Source organism: Mobula hypostoma, chromosome 7, assembly GCF_963921235.1.
Source record: "Mobula hypostoma chromosome 7, sMobHyp1.1, whole genome shotgun sequence".
Lineage (NCBI taxonomy): Eukaryota > Metazoa > Chordata > Chondrichthyes > Myliobatiformes > Myliobatidae > Mobula > Mobula hypostoma.
This window is the reverse complement of record NC_086103.1, coordinates 161,860,061-161,885,574: the sequence shown is the minus strand read 5'-3', so window position 1 is coordinate 161,885,574 and position 25,514 is coordinate 161,860,061. Positions and strand designations below refer to the sequence as shown.

The 25,514-nt window shown below is 41.2% G+C and overlaps 1 protein-coding gene across 4 annotated transcripts in view; it reads left to right on the top strand.

The window, feature by feature from the left end:
- Nucleotides 1-25,514, top strand: part of c2cd3 (C2 domain containing 3 centriole elongation regulator) — a 170,524-nt gene that overhangs the window by 49,869 nt on the left and 95,141 nt on the right. For all 4 annotated transcript variants that reach the window (XM_063054448.1, XM_063054447.1, XM_063054445.1 and 1 more), the window contains 5 exons: nt 6,467-6,710; nt 8,412-8,589; nt 11,578-11,761; nt 16,947-17,119; nt 17,554-17,689. In XM_063054448.1, coding sequence (XP_062910518.1) covers nt 6,467-6,710; nt 8,412-8,589; nt 11,578-11,761; nt 16,947-17,119; nt 17,554-17,689 — 915 coding nt within the window. The remainder of the gene's footprint in view (nt 1-6,466; nt 6,711-8,411; nt 8,590-11,577; nt 11,762-16,946; nt 17,120-17,553; nt 17,690-25,514) is intronic.

The window sequence follows — 25,514 nt, the reverse complement described above, 5'->3', positions numbered from 1 at the left end:
AAGTAGCAAAACAGCTACCTTACTGTGATCTACTGAAAGTCATCCCTCAAGCAAATATATCCAATTTATGAATTGAATTATTGTTGACGAACTTAAAATCACCTTTATGGTGCTGATCTAAAAACAAAATAAAAGGAAAAGTGGATTCAGAAGGGAACTTTTTCGTTTAACCATCTTCATTGATTTTTTTTTTAAAAAGTTGTCTGTCAAAAGCCCTATAGTGAAGTGTTTATAAACTTCAAAAATACAAGCCATATATTAACCACAAAGGGTGGATTTGGAATGAAACTTAAGTAACAGAATGATTTTAAGATGGGAAGTATAACTGATCCAATTCTGCAAAACCGGTATTGATGAACTGAGTTTGCAGGAGTTAAAGACTTGTATTTTTCTTGTGAGTGATTACTTCAGAGTCAGAATTAGGTTTATTATCACCGGGATGTGTTGTGAAATTTGTTAACTTAGCAGCAGCAGTTCAATGCAATACATAATATAGAAGAAGAAAACAATAATATAATAACAACAATAAATAAATAGTGTACGTATACTGAATAGATTAAAAATCGTGCAAAAACCAGAAATAATATATATCTTAAAAGTGAGGTAATGTTCACGGGTTCGATGTCTATTTAGGAATTGGTTGGCAGAGGGGAAGAAGCTATCTCTGAATCACTGAGTGTGTGCCTTCAGTCTTCTGTACCTCCTACCTGATGGTAACAGTAATAAAAGGACATGCCCTCGGTGCTGGAAGTCCTTAATAATGGACGCTGCCTTTCTGAGACACCACTCCTTGAAGATGTCCTGAGTACTTTGCCTTACTGACGTTGAGTGCAAGGTTGTTCCTGTGATACCACTCCACTAGTTGACATATCTCGTTCCTGTACACCCCTGAGGTGCACCAGTGTTGATCTGCATCCCAGGGTACTTAAGGAGGTGGCTCTGGAAATCATGGATGCATTGGTAATCATTTTCCAATGTTCTATAGATTCAGGATCAGTTCCTGTAGATTGGAGGGTAGCTAATATTATCCCACTTTTTAAAAAAGTAGGGAGAGAGAAAACAGGGAATTATAGACCAGTTAGCCTGACATCAGTGGTGGGGAAGATGTTGGAATCAATTATAAAAGATGAAATAGCGGCACATTTGGATAGCAGTAACAGGATCGGTCCGAGTCAGCATAGCTTTACGAAGGGGAAATCATGCTTGACTAATCTTCTGGAATTTTTTGAGGATGTAACTATGCAAATGGACAAGGGAGAGCCAGTGGATGTAGTGTACCTGCACTTTCAGATAAGATCCCACATAGGAGATTAGTGGGCAAAATTGGAGCACATGGTATCAGGGGTAGGGTACTGAGATGGATAGAAAATTGGTTGGCAGACAGGAAACAGAGTAGGGATTAACGAGTCCCTTTCAGAATGGCAGGCAGTGACTAGTGGGGTACCGCAAGGCTCGGTGCTGGGACCACAGCTATTTACAATATACATTAATGATTTAAATGAAGGGATTAAATGTAACATTAGCAAATTTGCAGATGACACAAAGCTGGGTGGCAGTGTGAAATGTGAGGAGGATATTATGAGAATGCAGGGTGACTTGGACAGATTGGGTGAGTGGGCAGATGCATTGCAGATGTAGTTTAATGTGGATAAATGTGAGGTTATCCACAGGAAGGCAGATTACTATCTGAATGGTGTCAAGTTAGGAAACAGCAGGTACAGCAGGCAGTGAAGAAAGCTAATGGCATGTTGGCCTTCATAACAGGGGGAGTTGAGTATAGGAGCAAAGAGGTCCTTCGGCAATTGTACAGGACCCTGGTGAGACCATACCTGGAGTATTGTGTGCAGATTTGGTCTCCAGGTTTGAGGAAGGACATACTTGCTATTGAGAGAGTGCAGCGTAGGTTCACTAGGTTAATTCCCGGGATGGTGGGGCTGTCATATGTTGACAGATTGGAGTGACTGGGCTTGTATACACTGGAATTTAGAAGGATGGGAGGGGATCTGATTGAAACATATAAGATTATTAGGGGATTGGACACGCTAGAAGCAGGAACCATGTTCCCGATGTTGGGGGAGTCCAGAACCAGGGGCCACAGTTTAAGAATAAGGGGTGGACCATTTGGAACGGAGTTGAAAAACTTTTTCACCCAGAGAGTTGTGGATCTGTGGAATGCTCTGCCTCAGAAGGCAGTGGAGGCCAATTCTCTGGATGCTTTCAAGAAAGAGTTAGATAGAGCTCTTAAAGTTAGTGAAGTCAAGGGATATGAGGAGAAGACAGGAACGGGGTACTGATTGTGGATGATCAGCCATGATCACAGTGATTGGCGGTGCTGGCTTAAAGGGCCGAATGGCCTACTCCTGCAACTATTGTCTATTATTGTCAGCAAGGAGGAGATATCATTACCAATCTGCACAGGTTGAGGTCTTCCAGTTAAGAAGTCGAGGATCCAATTGCAGAGGGAGATACAGAGGCCCAGGTTCTTTAACTTCTCAATCAGGATTGTGGGAATGATGGTATTAAACACTGAGCTATAGTCGATGAATAGTATCCTGATGTAGGTGTTTGTCTTGTCCAGGGTCCAGGTGGTCTAAGGCCATGTGGAGAGCCATTGAGATTGTATCTGTCATTGACCTATTGTGGCAATAGGCAAATTGCAATGGGTCCAGGTCCTTACTGAGGCAGGAGTTCAGTCTAGTCATGACCAACCTCTTAACCTCTTGATGGATTATCAGATTACATGCGTGATCAAATGATTAATTTAGCTGTAGATGTTATGTTTTAAACCAAGTGATTTAAATAGCCAAGCTTGATATCAACTATTTTTCCAACTGAGTAGAAATAAGAGCAACACATACAAAATGCTGGAGGAACTCAGCAGTCCTGCCAAAGGGTCTCGGCCCGAAATGTCATGTGTGCTTTTTTCCATAGATGCTGCCTGGTCTGCTGAGTTCCTCCAGCATTTTGTGTCTGTTGCTTGGATTTCCAGCATCTGCAGATTTTCCCTTGTTTGTGAGTAGAAATAAAGACCAAGTTTGTTCGGGATATACCTTTAAAAACTGAAAATTATCTATTTTTATTGCTTAGCTAAAGCAATAATCATGTTTACAAAACATTAAAAGTTTTGATTTTTAATCATAGGGATCAATAAAGTATGACTATGACTATTTTCATATTAGATGTTCTCACCATGCAAGTGCACCATTTTTTCATCTGGCAGGGGGAATGTTTCCAGAATTCTTTTGTTATCTTTTGTCAATTTCTTATCCCGTTGCACCAAGAAATAACAAATATGTTAAAAACCTGGGTCCAGTGTGATGGCAGCTGCAGCCAGTGATTCCAGTGGATCTGCGTTGGAGTGTCCTCAGAAACAGTTGAAAAGGAGGACTATATCTGCATCAACTGTACTGTAAAAGACCAGGTCAATAGGAATCAGATCAGCCAAGGCCAGCCTTTGGCAGAATGGTGGCAATTCCAAAGGTCCACCAGAAGCAGCAGATTTGATAGCTCTACAACACACATGGTGCTATAATCTCTACTCATGGGATCATCTGTGAGGACTCCCAAACTTTTCCACCTTTGTATCTTCTCATTCTTGTATGAACTTTTTGTCTGTTGTGAAAATGTATGATGCTGACTACACCCCAGGCATTTCTACCCATTGCAAAAACAATTGGTTCTTTTTGTATAATACCCTTAATTCAGTTTGCAATTTCGCTCTGTCTCATCTCAGTCTCATTGGGTCTTAACTCACAGTCACCAAATTATAAGTATTTTTTACATAGGGCCCTCTGTTTAGTTCAGGCATCTTTACCTTAAAGAGAGATTCTGATTTGTTTTGAAGATTAGTTTTATTTATCTCAGCAATAACAATTTTTGTGAGTTAAAGGACCTGGTATGGTTAAGAGAGTGTTGGTTATTGTACAGAATGGAGGTGTTTAGCTTCCTAGTGGCATGGGATATTAGAGATAGACAACAGACAGAGGTCTGTAAACTTACTGCCTACGCTGTACTTTGGCTTTTTTGGTAGCTTGTATCTAATGTTAAAGTCTCCTTTGTGAAATAAACCTTTGGTTACAAAAAAAAACCTATGGGGAAAAAACTATGTCCATAAAACTATAGAGCATCTACTTGAAAATATAACAAAAATCCTGGAGCAAAATTTAGGAAGTAAGTAGAAGCTGAGAGGTAGCAACACTGAGAACACGCTGGAGAAACTCAGCAGGTTGGGCACCATCCGTGGAAAAGATCGGTCGACGTTTCGGGCTGGAACCCTTCGTCAGGACTGTAGAGGGAAGAGGCAGAGGCCCTATAAAGAAGGTGGGGGGAGGGTGGGAAGGGGAAGGCTGGTAGGTTCCAGGTGAAAAACCAGTTAGGGGAAAGATAAAGAGGTGGGGGAGGGGAAGCAGGGAGGTGACAGGCAGGAAAGGTGAAGAAAGAATAGGGGAAAACACAATGGGCAGTAGAAGGAGGCGGAACCATGAAGGGGGTGATAGGCAGCTGAGGGAGGGGGGCAGAGTGACATAGGGATAGGGGAAGGGAGGGGGAGGGAATTACCGGAAGTTGTAGAATTCTATGTTCATACCAAGGGGCTGGAGACTACCTAGATGGTATATGAGGTGTTGCTCCTCCAACCTGAGTTTAGCCTCATCATGGCAGTAGAGGAGGCCATGTATGGACATACCTGAATGGGAGTGGGAAGCAGAGTTGAAGTGGGTGGCTACTGGGAGATCCTGTCTGTTGTGGCGGACGGAGCAGAGGTGCTCGACGAAACGGTCCCCCAATCTGCATCGGGTTTCACTGATGTAGAGGAGGCTGCACCGGGAGCACCGGATGCAATAGATGACCTCCACAGACTCACAAGTGAAGTGTTGCCTCACTTGGAAGGACTGTTTGGGGCCCTGAATGGTGGCAAGGGAGGAGGTGTAGGGACAGGTGTAGCACTTGCACTTACAGGGATAAGTTCCGGGTGGGAGATCTGTGGGGAGGGACGTGTGGACCAGGGAGTCACGGAGGGACCGATCCGTGTTGAAAGCGGAGAGGGGTGGAGGGGGAAAAATGTGCTTAGTGGTGGGGTCCTGTTGAAGGTAGCGGAAGTTGCGAAGGATAATGTGCTGGATCCAGAGGCTGGTGGGGTGGTAGGTGAGGACAAGGGGAACTCTGTCCCTGTTGTGGTGGCGGGAGGATGGAGTGAGGGCCGAAGTGTGGGAAATGGAGGAGATGCGGGTGAGGGCATCATTGATGACAGCAGAAGGGAAACCACGATCCTTAAAGAAAGAGGACATTTGAGATGTCCTGGAATGGAAAACCTCATCCTCGGAGCAGATGCAGCGGAGAGGGAGGAACTGGGAATAGGGAATGGCATTTTTGCACGTGGAGGGGTGGGAAGAGGTATAGTTGAGGTAGTTATGCGAGTCAGTGGGCTTGTAGAAGATGTCAGTGGACAGTCTGTCTACAGAGATGGAGACTGAGAGATCAGGAAAGGGGAGAGAAGTGTCTGAGATAGACCAAGTGAATTTGAGAGCTGGGTGGAAGTTAGAAGTAAAGAGGTAAACACCTGATAGAAGTTTATAAAAGTTTGAGAGGCCTAGAGTAAACAGCCAGTCTAATGCATATGGTGCATTGGGGGGGGGGGGGGGTTCAAAGGTGATGTGTAGGGCAGTTGTGCCTGGAATTGTGGTGGTGGTAGATGCCGTAGAAGCATTTAAGAAACTCTTAGATAGGCATATTAACATGTGTTGAATGGAAGGATATGGAGCATGTGTAGGGAGAAGGGATTAGATGTCATTATTTTAATTAGTTCAGCATAATATCATGGGCAGAAGGGCCTGTTACTGCGCTGTACAGTTCTATGTAAATATTTAATTTATGCGAATCTACACTGCAGTCAAGCATAGAATTTATTTTAGACCAGTGAGATAAGATTTTTGCACTGTATTACTCATGCAATATTACCAAGCTGCACAATGCTCTTCTTTGCCTTGGGAGGGGAATAATATCTTTTCCTAAAATACTTCAAAATTTTTTAAAAAATTATCAAAACTTTCTTGCTTGCTTCTGCAATATGACCATATTTTTCTGGACCAGACTGATCACTCATGTTCAAAAAGACATATCCTGAATATTAATTATCTATCCCTGCTGTACATAAAAACATAAATGGATATAGAGAAAAGAAGTCAGCAAGCTGGAGAGCCATCATTCATTTCACTTGATTATAGTCATAACTGTGTAAAATTTAGTTTAATTTAAACAGTAAGTTGTTTTTATAGATGGATATTTGTGTTAAAATCTCACCTGCTTATTAGCTGTCAGTTGGAACAGCTTTAGTGTGCACAACCATCCCAAGGTTTTAATTATTAACTGAAGTGTGGCAACTCAAGGCAGAGGGCGGATCTGTATACAAAAGAAAAAAGCCCTGAGCACTTTACTTTTGAAATAAGATAATCTTTTTGTCTGTCATTAGGGACCCCAAGATTTCTCACTTATTGCTCCAAGCTCAATATCCTGTGGTTGGTGTGGACAGCTACATGCCAATGATGGATGTTTTCACAGGCAGTCAAAGAGGTAGCCTTCGAGTTCTATTAGCAATGGGTGGAGCAGACCAGATAACAGCACTTCAGAGACTAAAAAGTGATGAGGAGGTATCTGTCTCCGGTTTCCAAAGGATGCCTCATTTCTTGGATGCAGTGCCATCGGTTATATCAAAGGTTTGTGATTGTTTTCTGCAAAATTATACTGTAATGCATTCAGATATGCTAGGGAATGCAGGACTAACACTTTCATGTTTGAATAAAAAGCCAGATAAGCAAGTGGTGCATGTCAATTTGTGGCCATCTCTAAAACTTTTCATTTTGTGCTTAAACTGAAATTATGTTGTAGTACCAATAATGGTCCAATAATTAGAGTGCTGATTCTATTTAACAACATCAAAGTTACATTTTGAGATAGAAATATCCCAGGAGAAGCATGTTCTGTATGAACTTTTGTTTATCCGCAGGACTCTGATTTAGTAATGACAGATCTTTAATGTTGGGATGGTTCAAGCACATTTGTGTATCCTCTCATTACATGTAGGATATACTCAAAGTCAAGTTTATTGTTATATGCACAGGTGCAATGAAACACTATTGGCAGCATCTTAGGTACACAGCATCATAAAAGCAAAATTCACAAGAAAAACAAATTAAACCTAGATTATATGCATTTTTTTCCCCAAGAAAATCCAATTAGAGCCAAAAAAACCCAGTCAATTTTAGTGCAAAGTGATCACAGTGTTGCTAAGCTGTGGTGATTAGAATTTTGCTGGTAGGTTCAGAAACCGAATGATTGAAGGAAAGTCGCTGTTCTTGAACCTAATGTAATAAGTGTATGAAAGATAGCAAACAAAAGCCTCTTCATATTTTAAATTGATTTCCATGCTAAATTATAGGAATAATACAAATCTAAGTCAGAACTTGTGCCGTCATGAAGAAGTTATGGAATTGTAGACTCTATCTACGCATAGCATCCTGGAGCAAAGAAGTCTTAATGAAACTTTATGAGAAATTGCTTCAATGCCAACAAGTGTAATGTGTCTAGCCCTGGATACTGCACCTCGGAAAAGAAGGTGATTAGATATTAGTGCAGAATAGATTCAGTAGAATGATTCCAAGGATGAAAGACTTCAGTTATATGGTTCATCTAGAGATGCTGAGGTTTTTATTTCCAACAGAGTTTAGAAAAGATAGGGGAATTTAAAATCATGAAGAGTCTAGACAATAGAAAAAGTGTTCCTATTGGCAGACATCAAAAACAAGGGGATGTGAGCAAATCTAAATGTATTGAGGTAAACATTTTTATATAGTCTAGCTAGGATCTGGAATTCACTGCTAAGGGACTATTTGTAGCAGATTCATCTGTGTTCTGAAGGGAACTGATTAAATACTTGAAAATTAACAAAGTTGATGGTGATGAATTAGTTGAACTACCATTTCATACATCCTGAGTGAACTTGGTGATTAGATGGTAGAACTACCATTTCGTACATCCTGAGTGGACTTGGTGATTAGATGATAGAACTTTTCTATAAAGTTGCTGTACCATCAGTGCATTGAGGAATTAGATGGCCAATTTGTATGCTGTCATTTATTTGTCAGTATTAGATGAAACTACTTAAAATGAATGAAGAAATGACACCATAACTCGAACTTTAAATTCACTCTGTATACTATTAGCGAGGTGATTTTCAGTAGATAAGAATTTTCTTTGAAGTCACTGAAGTAAGTCCTCCTAGAAAAATTGTTCTTGTCTGCATTGGTCCATCAAATATAATGAAAATGATTTTATAGGTTTGTTTTCTAACTACTGTTCTAAGTTTCAATTTGGAGTTCCATTATTTAACAGTTCTGATGTAATATATAATACTTTAGTTCAACAGAGAGAAGACAGAACCACTGATGGAACACATTTTTGAAATTAGTGTGATAAAACTGAAAGGACTGACTCCCTTGCAGTCCACTGTTTGGGGAGAGGCAGACTGTTACATTCAATATTATTTTCCAACTCAAGATGCAAATGTCATAACCGAGACCTTGCCAGATGTAACCGGTAAGTAAATTATATATTTCAGCACTGTTTTTCAGCCAGCATATGGCTTAGTAAAGTAACAGTAGGGTGATCTTAACGATGAGCAAATACTATAGTGGAATGAATAAGTTCTATTAATGAAAAGAATTACACATTTCCAAAACCTTCAAAAGTGAAGGCAAGACTGAAGTATTTTCTTTAGAGTGAGCATTAAGCACAGCAGAAAGAAATCTGTTAAAAGGAATTTATTTCATTTAGGAATCCAAATTTTAATGGAGCAGATAAAAATATTTATCCTATAGAATATTGAATAGTACAACACTGGACAGGCCAGTCAGCCCATGATGTTGATGCAATTTTGATGCCGATTTATACTAAATGACCTCCTCTTGTGTATCATTCATTTCTGTCCATTCCCTTCATATTTATGTGTCTACCTAAAAGCCCCTTAAACTCCACCAAGCTGCCTGCTGCCACTACTACCTCTGATAATCCACCTACTACGCTCTGCATGAAACAAAAATAAAACTTGCCCCTCAAGTCGCCCTTTAACCTCCTCCCGCACAGAGATGTCTTCTAGTGTTTGACTTTTCTACCCTAGGGAAAAGATTCTGACTGTTTACCCTGACTTTACCTCTTATAATTTGAAAATATCCTTGGTATGGAAGTACCATTGCCTTAGTATGGAACTACCAATGTCTTTGTATTTTCACAGTTTGTTATCTTCTGCACTATGATTCTGTGCCCTAGTTGGTTTGGTCTTTCATTGATTCTGTTATGGTTGTTATTCTGTAGATTTAATGACTTTACTTTGAACTTTGAACACTGGGGGAAAAACTCAAATTTGTCTGACCTTTCCTTACAGCTCATACCCTCGAATTCAGGCAGCATCTTAGTAAAACTCTTCTACTCCTTTTCCACAGTCTCCAGGTCCTGGACATCTAGAACTGCACACAGTACTCCATGGACTCTGAATAAAACTGCAGCATGGCATCCTTAATCTTATATTCAATGGCCTTTACTTCTTTACCCCCTTATCCACTTGTAGCCACTTTCAGTGAATAATTGATCTGAATCCCAAGATTCTTTTGTACCTCAGTGCTATTAAGAGGTCTATCATTAACTGGATACTCTCTCCTTTCATTTGATCTATCAACATATTGCACCTCATACTTGTCCGAATTAAACTCCATCCACTGTATTCTTTGGTATTCTTTACAGTGTCCGTAGCTCCACCAATCTTAGTATCATTGGCGAACTTACTAATCCACCCATCTACATTTTCATCTAAATTACTGATTATATATTACAAACAATTGAGATCCCAACAGCAATCCTTGCAAGCCACCACTGGTCACGGACCTCTAGCCAGAATAACAACCTTCCAACTCTACTCTCTTTTTTCTATAGGCAAACTAATTCCAAATTCAAACTTGCAGTTCACTGTGGATGCAATGCATCTTTATTTTCTAAATCAACATGCCATGGGGGATCTTATCAAATGCCTTGCTAAAGTCCATGTAGCTAACATCCACTGTCTTGCTCTCAAGCACCTTTATCACCTCCTCAAACAAACTGATCTTTTGTAAAGTAAGACCTGCCCTGCACAAAGCATGCTGCTTTTCTTCTTCCAACATTTTCTTCATTTGCTGACTCAGTGGTTTTGTTCTGGTCTTTTTAATCATTATCATTAGCAGTAGATACATCCTATTGTAGGAAGCCACAATTTTAGTAATCCAGGCCCCTTTTAAATCTAGCTTCTTATACCCTGTTGCTTCTTCAGTTCCTTTCTTTACTATATTATGCTAAGATGGACTCTTGACCTCACAATCTACCCTTTATGATCTTGCACCTTATTGTCTATCTGCACGGCACTTTCTCAGTAGCTCTTGTACTTTATTCTGCATTCTGTTATTGTTTTACCTTGTAATACCTCAATGCACTATGTAATGATTTCAGAATCAGGCTTGCTATTACTGTCATAGTTGTGAAATTTGTAGTTTTGTGGCAGCAATTCCATGCAAGATAAAAAAATTATAGATAGATAGTGCAAAAGAGGAATAGTGAGAGGGTGTTCATGGCATGTTCAGAAATTTGATGGTGGAGGGGAAGAATGTTGACTGTGCATCTTCAGGCTCCTGATGGTAGTAATGGGTAGAGGGTATGTCCTGGATGATGAAGCTCCTTAATGATTGATGATGCCTTCTTGAGACACTGTCTTTTGAAGGTGTCCTCGATGGTGGGGAGACGCATGTTCAACATGGAGCTGGCTGAGTCCCCAGTATTGCGGTGTTCCAAAACACTCCTTGGGATTCTGTTGTCCTGGCCTGGTTTAATTTCTCAAAGTCTGTAACTTCACACTTGTCTGAGTTAAATTCAATCAAACATTCCCTTGCCCATTTTGCCAAAATATCTCGACCTTGTTCTAACCTTAGACCATCTTCTTCACTGTACTCTATACCACAATTTTTCAACTGCAAACTTCGAACCATGTTTACATTCTGTTCCAAGTCACTAATATTTATGACAAACGACAAAGGGCCCAGCATCGATTCTTGCATCACTCCACTCGTTGCAGGTCTCCAAAATGCAAAGCAACTCACTACTACCACCCTCTGCCTCTTGCCCACCAAGATAATTTTGCGTTTAATTTGCTATCTCACACTCGATCTCATGTGCTGTAATCAGATGGACCAGCCTTGCATGTGGGAGATGGACAATGCCTACAAAGACTTCATCCAAAGGATGAAGTCTTTGTAGGCACTGTCCACCTCTCTGCCTTTATCAATCCTCTTGGTCTCCACAAAAAAATTCTTGATCAAATTTGTGAGTGATCAAATCTCCAGTGAACAAAGTCATTCAGATATTCTAGGCACCTTCCAGATGCTCTGGAAAACTTGATTCTATTTAGTTCAACCCACTCTTACATTTTCTTATGTCTTTAAATATTATAAAGATTAATTACCACTGAGTTGTGTTAAATTATTTTGATACTTTTCTGTGTTGTAGGTATCATTTTGAAGTCTTTTCGCACAGCTACTACATTGTGCGTTCCAGATCCTGTATTTAATGATCGTCAGTGTCACTTGCTTCTGATCCCAGTGGACCTTCCTGTACAGAGAATACTTTTGGATGTTTGCTCAAAGCAAAGATCTGAAGGAGGTAGTGGCATCCAGTTTGAGGTTTGGTGTAGGTAAGTACAGTAGCCATAGAAACATGCAGGTTTTGGGGAGTAGAAAGTAGGAAACTTGAGTAGTTCAGATGTTTAGTTTGAGATGTTAAATTAACTGTTTTAAACTTAGCTATTTTAAGTAGAAGAAATGAATTCTCCAGCCACCATTAGACCTTATCCAGTGTAAAATTTCAAAGATATGTAATTTATGTGATGTCATAGCAATAATTTAAAATGGTACAGCCATTGCACATTTACTGGATAAGTATTTATTGAATAGATGGTTAGTAATAAGCCTCATTGTTATTTTATCTTTTTGATTATATTTTCTAATATTTGCTTAAAGAAATTTCACTTATCAGTCTGGCCATGTCAGAAACCATCCAAAAAGTAAATGTCAACAAGATGATCCACATGTTAGGTACCATAATACTCTTTAGTCTCTCAGCATCTGTTTATGAACTTGACTATGTATGTACTTAATCAATATTACTTAGAAACGTAGAAAACCTACAGCACAATATAGGCCCTTTGGCTCACAATGCTGTGCCAAACATGTACTTCCTTTAGAAATTACCTAGGGTTCCCCATAGCCCTCTATTTTTCTAAGCGCCATGTATCTATCCAGGAGTCTCTTAAAACAGTGTTCCCCAAACACCGGGCTGCAAAGCATGTGCTACCAGGCAGTGAGGAAACGATATGAGTCAACTACACCTTTCCTCATTCCCTGTCACGCCCACTGTTGAACTTGAACGCACGCAAGGTCGTTACCCACGCGAGGACATCAGTCGGTCATTAACCTACAACTATTCGATGAGTAAAAAACAAACGTCGCTTGAGAGTTTCTTTGGAAGAGATGGTAGGGGACATAAAAGGCCTAATGATGATAATAACGCAGAGACAGCTGAGGCTGAGACTGCTAAAAAAAAGAAAGCTTCCTTCAACAGAAAATACGACGAGTCATACATAAAATATGGCTTTATTGCGACCGGTGACTTGCACGCTGCAAACCCCCTGTTTGTGATATGTGGAGACAAGCTGTCTAATGAGGCAATGAAGCCCTCAAATCTGCTTCTGCGCCTTGATTCCAAGCACCCTGCACTTAAAGACAAACCCATTGAGTTTTTTGAGCAGAAAAAACGTGAGCAAGTGAAACAGAAGCAAGTGCTGAGAGCCATCACCTCCACAAATGCCACTGCTCTGAGAGCGTCGTACTTAGTGGCTAGCCCTATTGCTAAGGCTAAGAAGCCTTTCACTGTTGGTGAAGAATTGATTCTGCCTGCTGCCAAGGACATGTGCTGTGAACTGTTGGGGGAAGCTGCAGCTAACAAGATGGCACAGGTTTCTCTTTCAGCTACCACTGTTTCAAGCAGAATCGATGACATAGCGGAGGACATTGAAGCACAGTTGTTGGAACGGCTTAACAAGTCTGGTTTCACTACCCGAGTCAAAGAGGTTGCTCCTGAGTGCCAGTCTACGCACTTTGCCACACACTGGGAAATGTTGGCTAGGTGAAAAATGTCACCTGATCTTAACAGCATATTGAGAAATGTTGTTGAAGTTATCAATCACATCAAAGCAAAAGCCCTTAACTCACGTCTGTTTAAGCAGCTTTGGGAGGAAATGGATGCAGAGCACAAACGCCTTCTCTTACACACTGAAGTCAGGTGGCTATCAAGGGGGAGAGCCCTGGCCAGGGTTTTTGAGTTAAGAGAGCAGCTACAGAGATTTCTTTCAGGAAAAAAGTCACCACTGGCAGCACACTTCAGTGATGAGGAGTGGGTAGCAAAACTCGCTTATCTGTGTGACATCTTCAACCTGCTCAATGAACTCAATTTGTCACTTCAGGGGAGAATGACAACTGTCTTCAAGTTAGCAGATAAAGTGTCTGCTTTCAAAGCCAAACGAACTGTGGGGACGGCGAGTTGACAGGGGCATATTTGACATGCTCCCAACATTAGCTGGGAACTTGGAAGAGACTGAGGCACACAGCTGGTGCACGAACACCTATCTTCACTGTTGACAGAATTCGAGCGTTACTTCCCAACCGCAAATGACCCAAGACGTGCAAAGGAATGTGTCCGTGACCCATTTGTGAATGTCCCCGGTGAATCATCCATGTCAGCGCAGGAAGATCAACTCCTCGAGCTTGCAAATGATGGTGGGCTGAAAAGTATGTTTGACATAACATCTCTGCCGGCATTCTGGATCAAAGTCAAGGCTGAATGTCCTGAGATAGCCATGAAAGCACTGAAAATGTTGCTTCCATTTCCAACATCATATCTCTGCGAAGCGGAGTTTTCTGCAATGAATGCAACGAAAACTAAATTGTGGAATAGACTGGACAAAAGGAACCCCCTTATGACTTATAATTGACATCACTATATTCATGCGAGGAAAATATGCGGTGTGTTTAATATTAAATTCGTTAGATAAACCCTTTTAGAAATAAAATTGAGTGTATTAGCTAATAAGTGACTTACAGTTGACTTATCACCTATATTCCGGTCATGATTAACACCGCCCCACCCGGTCGGCTGGTCCACAGGGGTATTGTCAATATTAAGCCGGTCCACAGTGCAAAAAAAAAGATTGGGAACCCCTGTCTTAAAAGACCCTATCTTATCCACCTCTACCACCGTTGCTGGCAGCCTATTCTACGCACTTACCACTCTCAGGATAAGACAACTTTCCCTTGACATCTCCTCTGTACCTACTTCCAAGCATCTTAAAACTGTGCCTCTCATGTTATCCATTTCAGCTCTGGGAAAAAGCCTCTGACTATCCACACGATCAATGCCTTTCATCATCTTATACACCTCTATCAGACCACCTCTCATCCTCTGACGCTCCAAAGAGAAAAGGCTAAGTTCACTCAACCTATTCTCCTAAGGCATGCTCCCCAATCCAGGCAACATCCTTGTAAATCTCCTGTGCACCCTTTCTATAGTTTCCACTTCCTTAATGCAGTGAGGTGACCAGAACTGAGCACAGTACTCCAAGTAGGGTCTGACCAGGGTCCTGTATAGCTGTAACATTACCTCTTGGCTCTTGAACTCAATCCCACGGTTGATGAAGGCCGATGCACCGTATGCCTTCTTAACCACAGAGTCAACCTGCGCAGCAGCTTTGAGTGTCCTCTAGACACAGACCCCAAGATCCCTTTGATCCTCCACACTGCCAAGAGTCTTACCATGAATGCTATATTCTGCCATCATATTTGACCTACCAAAATGAACCACCTCACACTTATCTGGGTTGAACTCCATATGCCACTTCTCAGCCCAGATTTGCATCCTATAGATGTCCTGCTGTAACCTCTGACAACCCTCCACACTATCCACAACACCCCCAACCTTTGTGTCATCAGCAAATTTACTAACCCATCCCTCCACTTCCTCATCCAGGTCATTTATGCAGAATATGACCCGCCTACAACCACTCTTTGCCTTCTGTGGGCAAGCTAATTCTGGATCCACAAAGCAAGGTCTCCATGGATTCCGTGCCTCCTTACTTTCTCAATAAGCCTTGCGTGGGTTACCTTATCAAATGCCTTGCTGAAATCTATATACACTACATCTACTGCTCTACCTTCGTCAATATGTTTAGTCAGATCCTCGGAAAATTCAATCAGACTTGTAAGGCACGACCTGCCTTTGACAAAGCCACGCTGACTATTCCTATTCATATTATGCCTCTCCAGATGTTCATAAATCCTGCCTCTCAGGATCTTCTCCATCAATTTACCAACCACTGAAGTACGTCTATAATTTCCTGGGCTATCCCTTTCTTGAATAACGGAACAACATCTGTAACCCTCCAATCCTCCGGAGCCTCACCCGTCCCCATTGATGATGCAAAGATCATTGCCAGAGGCTCAGCAATCTCCTCAACAACAAAATATTACTTGCTAATATTTTTCTTACCCCTCTTTGATCAAAGTTTTGAGCCCACTTCCAGCCAATTGTATTTAGTTGGTTGTTTAACATTTTCAATGATAAATATACAACTTCCATCGTTTACTAGTAGCTGCCCACAGACATTCTCTGGGCTTGTGCATAGCAACATACTCTCTATTTCCATTGTGCAGCACCACATAACTTTTCGCCTCAACGTATTCTACACTATTTGGCTCTTGCTTGATCATTAAAAGAGCTGATGTTTTAATATAAACACTTGTTTTAGGTTAAAAGGAGGTCCAGCAGTTACCTTTGTTCAAAGAATTGTGCTGCTTTGCATTGTAAACTAATAGGTTTAGCAATTTTCTTTTGTTAATTCAGTATGAGTATTAATCACAGTGGCTACAAAGAGCCTTGAATCAAGTTACATGTTATGAGCAGTCTCTCCTTGGATATTCACTCTCTTATCTTTTGCTACTTTATAAAGAATTGTAAAATTCAGTCAAAAGCAGAAAATAAGGGAAATGCTCAGCAGGTCACCATTATGTATATGGAGGGAAGCAGAATTAATTCTTCAGATTATTAGGTTTTCCATTATGTTATCTCACCTGCTGAACTTTCTGTTAATATTTCAGCTTTCTAGTATCTGCATATTTTGTTTATGTTTTAACAGTCGTTCTGATTATTACTAACCCGAGTAACATCAGTAAATCAATTAACAAATTTAGGTATATAACTGCAGTGGCTTTATTATTACAAATGTACACTAATATATAAATATTTATAAAAGTGAAAATAAACCATTTTTCTGTTCTACCATTTTTTTTCATTCTTTAAGATGTAATACAATTTTTAGACTACTTGAGTAATATGGTCTACCATTTTAACATATTTCCTGAGAAAGAACACTGTGTGTCAACTAATTTATAATTTTTGTTGAGAGGAATATGTATCTTTGTGAAAAGATACTGAATTAAACCAGTTTGCATTTAACCATGACCTCATTAAATTATGAAATAGGTTTGTGGTTTAAGTGACTCACTGCAGATACCATTTCATTTTGGGTACTCTGCCTCAGCAATAAAAAATACTGTAAAGAGTTCTTGAAACAACCAGTAGATGGCAGAAGATTTCATTAATAATAAAAAGTAATGTAATTTAGTGAAGGGTATGATTGATTCAAAATTCATTCATTCAATAAATTTAGCTTTTGTTTTGAAATATGTTGCACAACCAAATATTATACAGTATGTATTCATAATTTTATGCAATTCATATAACATAGCCGTTTCATATTATTTCTTCAGGTATTATTACCCTAATGTTAGAGATCAGGTTGTTGCCAGAGGTGTTCTCCCTTTGTCCAAGCTATGTGGTATGGTGACAATGCAACATCATAAGGAAGTTGGAGTTCAGACCTTTAGTGTTCGTCTTATTCCAAGGACAGAGAATATTGAAAAACATCTTCCACATTCCACTGGTAAGTAAATTTTCCCCCAATTTTTATTCTTGTTGGTGAGCATTAACAAAGTACTTGAGCAGAATTATATTAAATTATTATTTTTGATGACATCATGAGGTAATAGCATGTCATCAAGAGAGTAAAAATTAAAGCAAAATACTTGCCTGCCCATAAAAAAAACAATCTGGACAATGATTTTCCAAATTATCACAGAACATAACAATTCAGATATGGCTATGTTGCATGGTACTACATATGTTATTGTAAAATGTATTAAATGTTTCATATGTGATGGCGCAAATTCTCCAAAATAGGAATTTTCAATTGGCATTTTCAAAAATTAAAAGTTATCAAGTAATCTGTATCTGATAACCTTATTCTAGCATACAAAGATTCATTCTATCTTCCATGAAAGGCAATCAAATTAATATGATTTTCTTCACATATTACAGGCTTGTTGGATGTAAGTGTAAAATACAAATCTTCTGTAAAAGCAACTGAGGATGCCAGAGAAGGTATCATATCATCTAAAGCAGTGGTCCTTTCAGTACAGCTGCTTAGAGCTTCAGGTTTACAAGCTGCAGCAAGGTAGGGACAGTTGACTCATGTTTCATGGATCCTTTTTAAATATTATTTGTGTTAAAACTATTAGTGGAATTTTTGCTAGACGTATTCCATTCATAATATCACTGCAGAACTTGTATGTGTCCAGGACAAAGAAGCAGGCAGGAAAAATCACTGCAGACACTATCCATCTGGCATGCTGCCTTTTCTAAAAACTCCCTTCTGGAAAGTGCTTATAGGGCTATTAAAACAAAAACTTCACACTATTATAAAAGTTTCTTCCCTTGGCCATTAATTTGATCAACCATTCTAAGTAGATCCAAACACCCCCCCCCCCCCCGCCATCTGCTACTCCCATCATTGCACTGCATTCTGAACACTTTAAACTACTTTTTATAATGTTGTTTATATTGTAAATACATGCTGGAATTTATGTATTTATGCACATTTTATTCCATATCTGTACTTTAACCTCTAACTTTTATTTTATATCATTCAAAGGTTTCAAAGGTACATTTAATGTCAAAGAAATGTATACAATATACATCCTGAGATGCTTTTTCTTCACAAACATTCATGAAAACATAGGAGTGCCCAAAGAATGAACAACAGTTAAATGTTAGAACCCCAAAGTCACCCCCCGCCCAGCTCCCACATGTAAGCAGCAGCAGGCAACAATTCCCCCTCCCCCCACTGGCAAAAAAAAGCATGGACACCCACCACTGAGCACTCAAGGATGAGCAAAGCAACAACAAAGACACAGCCTTGCTGTTAAGCCCAAAGACTTCGCATTTCACCCGGTATACCACAGATTGAATCAATCTATTCAAGATTTGAATAGATCAGCAGAAAGCCTTTGATTAGACAATCAAGATTTGAATAGCTCAAACTCAGCAGAAAGCAGCTGATTGGGCATTCGACGTCAGGTGACCAAACATTCTGAAAAGCTCAAACAGATAAATAGAGGGATAGCTCAAGCAAAGCAACCAGTGCATGAGTGGGCCAGTGAAGGAGTGGAGTTTTGAGGCCTTAACTCGAGAGGCTTCAACGAGAAGAGGCGGAGGACAAGCTAGCTCGCAGTTAGTTTTTACCATGTCTCCTGAGACGGTGATGTGCCTCTCATGTGAGATGTGGCAGTCTTGGGGGAACGCCCCTCTCCCGCAAGGTCACATCTGCCAGAAGTGCATACGGCTGGGCGATCTGGAAGACCGTGTAAGGAATCTGGAGCAGCAGCTGGATGACCTTCGACTCATAAGGGAGAATGAGGCAGTCATAGATGAGAGCTACAGGGAGGTAGTCACACCTAGGCTGTCGGAAGCAGGTTGTTGGGTGACAGTCAGAGGGGGGAAGGCGAAGGTGAGCAGACAGGTAGTGCAGAGCACCCCTGTAGCCATTCCCCTGAATAATAAGTTTACCATCCTGGATACTGTTGGCGGGGACGACCGACCAGGTGTGAGCCACGGTGGCAGGGCCTCCGGCACTGAGTCTGACCCTGTGGTGCAGAAGGGTGGGACGGAGAAAAGGAGAGCTGTCATCATTGGAGACTCTATAGTCAGGGGAGCAGACAGGAGATTTTGTGGACGTGAAAAGGACACCCGCATGGTTTGTTGCCTCCCGGGTGCCAGGGTCTGGGATGTCTCTGACCGGGTGCACGACATCCTGGTACGAGAGGGAAAGCAACCAGAAGTCGTGATGCATGTTGGGACCAACGACATAGGCAGGAAGAGGGATGAGGTCCTGAAGTGCGAGTTTCGGGAATTAGGCAGAAGGCTGAAGAACAGGACCTCAAGGGTGACGTTCTCAGGATTGCTGCCAGTGCTACGTGACAGAGATGGTAAGAATTGGAGGAGATGGCAGTTGAATGCGTGGCTGAGGAGTTGGTGTAGGGAGCAGGGTTTTAGATTTTTAGATCATTGGGATCTCTTCTGGGGAAGGTGAGACCTGTACAGATTGGATGGGTTGCACCTGAACTCGAGGGGGAGCAATATCCTTGCAGGTAGGTTTGCTAGCATGGTTCGGGAGGGTTTAAACTAATTTGCGAGGGGGATGGGACCCAGAGCGATAGAGCGGTGAAAGAAGTGCATGGAGTAAAGCCAGAGAGGCCTAACATACAGAGAGACTTTGAGGAAAGAGAAGCAGAATAAACGGTGTAAAGACAGTAAGGTAGAAGGGCTGAAATGTGTGTACCTCAATGCAAGAAGCATCAGGAACAAAGATGATGAACTGAGAGCTTGGATACATACATGGAATTATGATGTAGTGGCCATTACAGAGACGTGGCTGGCACCAGGGCAGGAATGGATTCTCAATATTCCTGGATTTCAGTGCTTTAAAAGGGAAAGAGAGGGCAGAAAAAGGGGAGGAGGGGTGGCATTACTGGTCAGGGATACTATTACAGCTACAGAAAGGGTGGGTAATGTAGCAGGATCCTCTTTTGAGTCAATATGGGTGGAAGTCAGGAACAGGAGGGAGCAGTTACTCTACTGGGGGTATTCTATAGGCCCCCTGGTAGCAGCAGAGATACAGAGGAGCAGATTGGGAGGCAGATTTTGGAAAGGTGCAAAAATAACAGGGTTGTTATCATGGGTGACTTTAACTTCCCTAATATTGATTGGCACCTCATTAGTTCCAAGGGTTTAGATGGGGCGGAATTTGTTAAGTGTGTCCAGGATGGATTCCTGTCACAGTATGTGGACAGGCCGACCAGGGGGAATGCGATACTAGATCTAGTACTAGTTAATGAACCGGGTCAGGTCACAGATCTCTCAGTGGGTGAGCATCTGGGGGACAGTGACCACCGCTCCCTGGCCTTTATAATTATCATGGAAAAGGATAGAATCAAAGAGGACAGGAAAATTTTTAATTGGTGAAAGGCAAATTATAAGGCTACAAGGCTAGAACTTGCGGGGGTGAATTGGGATGATGTTTTTGCAGGGAAATGTACTATGGACATGTGGTCGATGTTTAGAGATCTCTTGCGGGATGTTAGGGATAAATTTGTCCCGGTGAGGAAGATAAAGAATGGTAGGGTGAAGGAACCATGGGTGACAAGTGAGGTGGAAAATCTAGTCAGGTGGAAGAAGGCAGCATACATGAGGTTTAGGAAGCAAGGATCAGATGGGTCTATTGGGGAATATAGGGAAGCAAGAAAGGAGCTTAAGAAGGGGCTGAGAAGAGCAAGAAGGGGGCATGAGAAGGCCTTGGTGAGTAGGGTAAAGGAAAACCCCAAGGCATTCTTCAATTATGTGAAGAAATAAGGATGACAGGAGTGAAGGTAGGACCGATTAGAGATAAAGGTGGGAAGATGTGCCTGGAGGCTGTGGAAATGAGCGAGGTCCTCAATGAATAATTCTCTTTGGTATTCACCAATGAGAGGGAACTTGATGATGGTGAGGACAATATGAGTGAGGTTGATGTTCTGGAGCATGTTGATATTAAGGGAGAGGAGGTGTTGGAGTTGTTAAAATACATTAGGACAGATAAGTCCCCGGGGCCTGACGGAATATTCCCCAGGCTGCTCCATGAGATGAGAGAAGAAATTGCTGAGCCTCTGGCTAGGATCTCTATGTCCTCGTTGTCCACGGGAATGGTACTGGAGGATTGGAGGGAGGCGAATGTTGTTCCCTTGTTCAAAAAAGGTAGTAGGGATAGTCCGGGTAATTATAGATCAGTGAGCCTTATGTCTGTGGTGGGAAAGCTGTTGGAAAAGATTCTTAGAGATAGGATCTATAGGCATTTAGAGAATCATGGTCTGATCAGGGACAGTCAGCATGGCTTTGTAAAGGGCAGATCGTGTCTAACAAGCCTGATAGAGTTCTTTGAGGAGGTGACCAGGCATATAGATGAGGGTAGTGCAGTGGATGTGATCTATATGCATTTTAGTAAGGCATTTGACAAGGTTCCACACGGTAGGCTTATTCAGAAAGTTAGAAGGCATGGGATCCAGGGAAGTTTGGCCAGGTGGATTCAGAATTGGCTTGCCTGCAGAAGGCAGTGGGTGGTGGTGGAGGGAGTACATTCAGATTGGAGGATTGTGACTGGTGGTGTCCCACAAGGATCTGTTCTGGGACTTCTACTTTTCGTGATTTTTATTAATGACCTGGATGTGGGGGTAGAAGGGTGGGTTGGCAAGTTTGCAGACGACACAAAGGTTGGTGGTGTTGTATATAGTGTAGAGGATTGTCAAAGATTGCAGAGAGACATTGATAGGATGCAGAAGTGGGCTGAGAAGTGGCAGATGGAGTTCAACCCGGAGAAGTGTGAGGTGGTACACTTTGGAAGGACAAACTCCAAGGCAGAGTACAAAGTAAATGGCAGGATACTTGGTAGTGTGGAGGAGTAGAGGGATCTCGGGGTACATGTCCACAGATCCCTGAAAGTTGCCTCACAGGTGGATAGGGTAGTTAAGAAAGCTTATGGGGTGTTAGCTTTCATAAGTCGAGGGATAGAGTTTAAGAGTCGCGAGGTAATGATGCAGCTCTATAAAACTCTGGTTAGGCCACACTTGGAGTACTGTGTCCAGTTCTGGTCACCTCACTACAGGAAGGATGTGGAAGCATTGGAAAGGGTACAGAGGAGATTTACCAGAATGCTGCCTGGTTTAGAAAGTATGCATTATCATCAGAGGTTAAGGGAGCTAGGGCTTTACTCTTTGGAGAGAAGGAGGATGAGAGGAGACATGATAGAGGTATACAAGATAATAAGAGGAATAGACAGAGTGGATAGCCAGCGCCTCTTCCCCAGGGCACCACTGCTCAATACAAGAGGACATGGCTTTAAGGTAAGGGGTGGGAAGTTCAAGGGGGATATTAGAGGAAGGTTTTTTACTCAGAGAGTGGTTGGTGCGTGGAATGCACCGCCTGAGTCAGTGGTGGAGGCAGATACACTAGTGAAGTTTAAGAGACTGCTGGACAGGTATATGGAGGAATCTAAGGTGGGGGCTTATGTGGGAAGCAGGGTTTGAGGGTTGGCACAACATAGTGGGCCGAAGGGCCTGTACTGTGCTGTACTATTGTATGTTCTATGTTCCCTAATAAGGGAGAAAGAGGTGTCTCCGTTTTCACAGCAAGCAGGAAGACATAACAAACAACTCGCTGGTTTACAATGTTAGAAGTCCGTTACGTTGCTTTTTTTTCCGAGCTCTGTGCCCAAAAATCCGGGCACACAGCCGTAGATATTCCAACTCCCCCAACGACACATGGGTCTCCTGCCATGACACCAACCTTCAATCCGCCCATCTCCAGAGCCCCGAGATCTTAGGCCTCCAAAGCCGAGCCAGACTCTTGGGCCAAGCCCTTGGCATGCCGAACAACAATGGCAGCTTATGAAACCCTGAGAGCGGGTCCCATTTCTGCAAAGAACTGTAGTCAGGGTCTTAAAAAGAACCCTGAAAGGGGAAAATAAAGATATTAAAGATGGAAATAGAGCTGTTTCCGAAGATGCAAGCAAAGGAGTCACCATTTAGCACCATCTTCACTCCGCTCTGCCTTCTGAAGTCTTCATTCTTTATAATCATTGAATGTTTTTGTTGCACTTAACGCGAACACACCACAGCAAATTGGCAATGCTTGCAAATTTCTATGGTCAATATAGTTGATTCTTGATGCAATAAAAGAGCCCTGAAAATTAAACTTGAGACAAGTTATTGAAGATATGAGCAGATTGAGTATAATAAATCTGATTATATTTAGGCCTACTAAATATAATTAATGAAGTGTCATTAAAGACACAAATTGAAAGACTGGTTAAAGTTTGTAATAATCAAAATTAGACATAATCACAGGGGTGCCTGGAGGTTCGAAGTAGAGAGGATAAGCAGAAAAATGCCCCTGAAATTCCATGATGTGTGGTAATCAGGAACATGTAACCAATTTGCAGTTGGATTTAATAAGAGCAATATCAGTATTTGTTGATACCAAGTGAGAGTGGGAGAGTGATACATGACAAACTGAGCAAAGATGTCCTGTATGAGACTGAAAAATTGTTGACTTCTTAAGGATATCTGGTGATGAAGATAAATCTACAAGTGTGTTTTTGTAAGGAATGAAGTATTGATAAATACTTTCAATGTTAGAAGTCCCAGTTGAGTATAGTTTATATACTCAACTATATTTTTGAATATAGGACCTTTTCAGAATCTTGTTTAACTTCAGGCAAAGTGCTTTGTTTTATCAGTAACAATCTACATTTAAATGAAAATGGTGTTGAACAGTGGTGTTCCTTTCCTCATCAATCTGATCTGTTTCTGTAGGTTTTAGCAAAGTTTTAACCTACTTTGATTAAAAAAAAAGTATCCATGCATACATTGCACACATTGAAATAGGACTGTGGTTAAGGTCCAATGAAAATTTTACGTGAATCGTTGACCCTTTTCAATGCTAACTGAGTTATTGGGGCAAGTGTCCTTACTATAACTGCTCAATGGACTTCCTGAAATACTACCTGCATCTCTGAACAAATTAATAACATGGAGCAATTTTATTCTGTAACCAATTTCTTGAAGTCAGTTGAAGAAACTGGACATTCCTAATTAATTTTCATGTTAAACTTTCCCATAACTTCGATGTTCCATATGTTTCAAATTACAGTAAGTTTGCTTGACTATTTGTCTAGTCCTCTGCAAAGGTAAGCTCCTTCTTTGCTTATTAGGGATTTATGGTAACATTTTTATCTAATCAATTACCATTGGAGAGTAAACAACAGGAATTCTGCAGATGCTGGAAATTCAAGCAACACACATCAAAATTGCTGGTGAACGCAGCAGGCCAGGCAGCATCTCTAGGAAGAGGTACAGTTGATGTTTCAGGCCGAGACCCTTCGTCAGGACTAACTGAAGGAAGAGTTAGTAAGAGATTTGAAAGTGGGAGGGGGAGGGGGTGATCCAAAATGATAGGAGAAGACAGGAGGGGGAGGGATGGAGCCAAGAGCTGGACAGGTGATTGGCAAAGGGGATATGAGAGGATCATGGGACAGGAGGCCCAGGGAGAAGGAAAAGGGGGAGGGGGGGAAACCCAGAGGATGGGCAAGGGGTATAGTCAGAGGGACAGAGGGAGAAAAAGGAGATTGAGAGAAAGAATGTGTGTATAAAAATAAATAATGGATGGGGTACGAGGGGGAGGTGGGGCATTAGCGGAAGTTAGAGAAGTCAATGTCCATTGGAGAGTAGTCACAATTGTATTACAGGAAACAGCACAGCCATTTTGTGCACAAAAATCTCTTACATATAACACAATGATTATTTTGCTTTCAAATTTTACTTGAGGGATTGGGTAGGCACTGCTTTTGTTTTGAATAATATCCTGAAGTCTTTTTCCTAAGAGAGCAAACAGGGCTTGGTTTGATGTGTCATCAGAGAAATGGTACCCCTGAGAGAATAGCATTACCTTGGTACTATTCTGGAGCATCGCCAAGATTTTTATGTTTAAATACAGTTGAACAGAAATCTAAAGTTAGAGTCAAAGTTAGAAGGCACGGCTAACATACCAATACTAATTCAAACTGTCATGTTCTTGAAAATACCAACAGCGTTCCATGACTTTGCATTTTTCTATGTTCGTTTTTTTCTCGGCACATTATTTTATTAACTGTGAGACCAGCGCTGCAAATATCTATTTTTTATATCTTGGATCCCACCGTCTTTTTATGTTGAGACACAAGAATGCCAGAGCCTCGTGTATTTAGTATTTTAAAGGTCAGCATTGTAGTTTTAACAAAATAAAGCAGCAAATCTATATGCATGTGATTCCACAAGCAGCATTTAGATTTAAAGCAGTTGTAATGTCTTATCCAAAGATAGGAGTTTGAATTTGCAAATTCTGATCTTCTAGGAGTCCCGTTTAAGGGGAAAAAT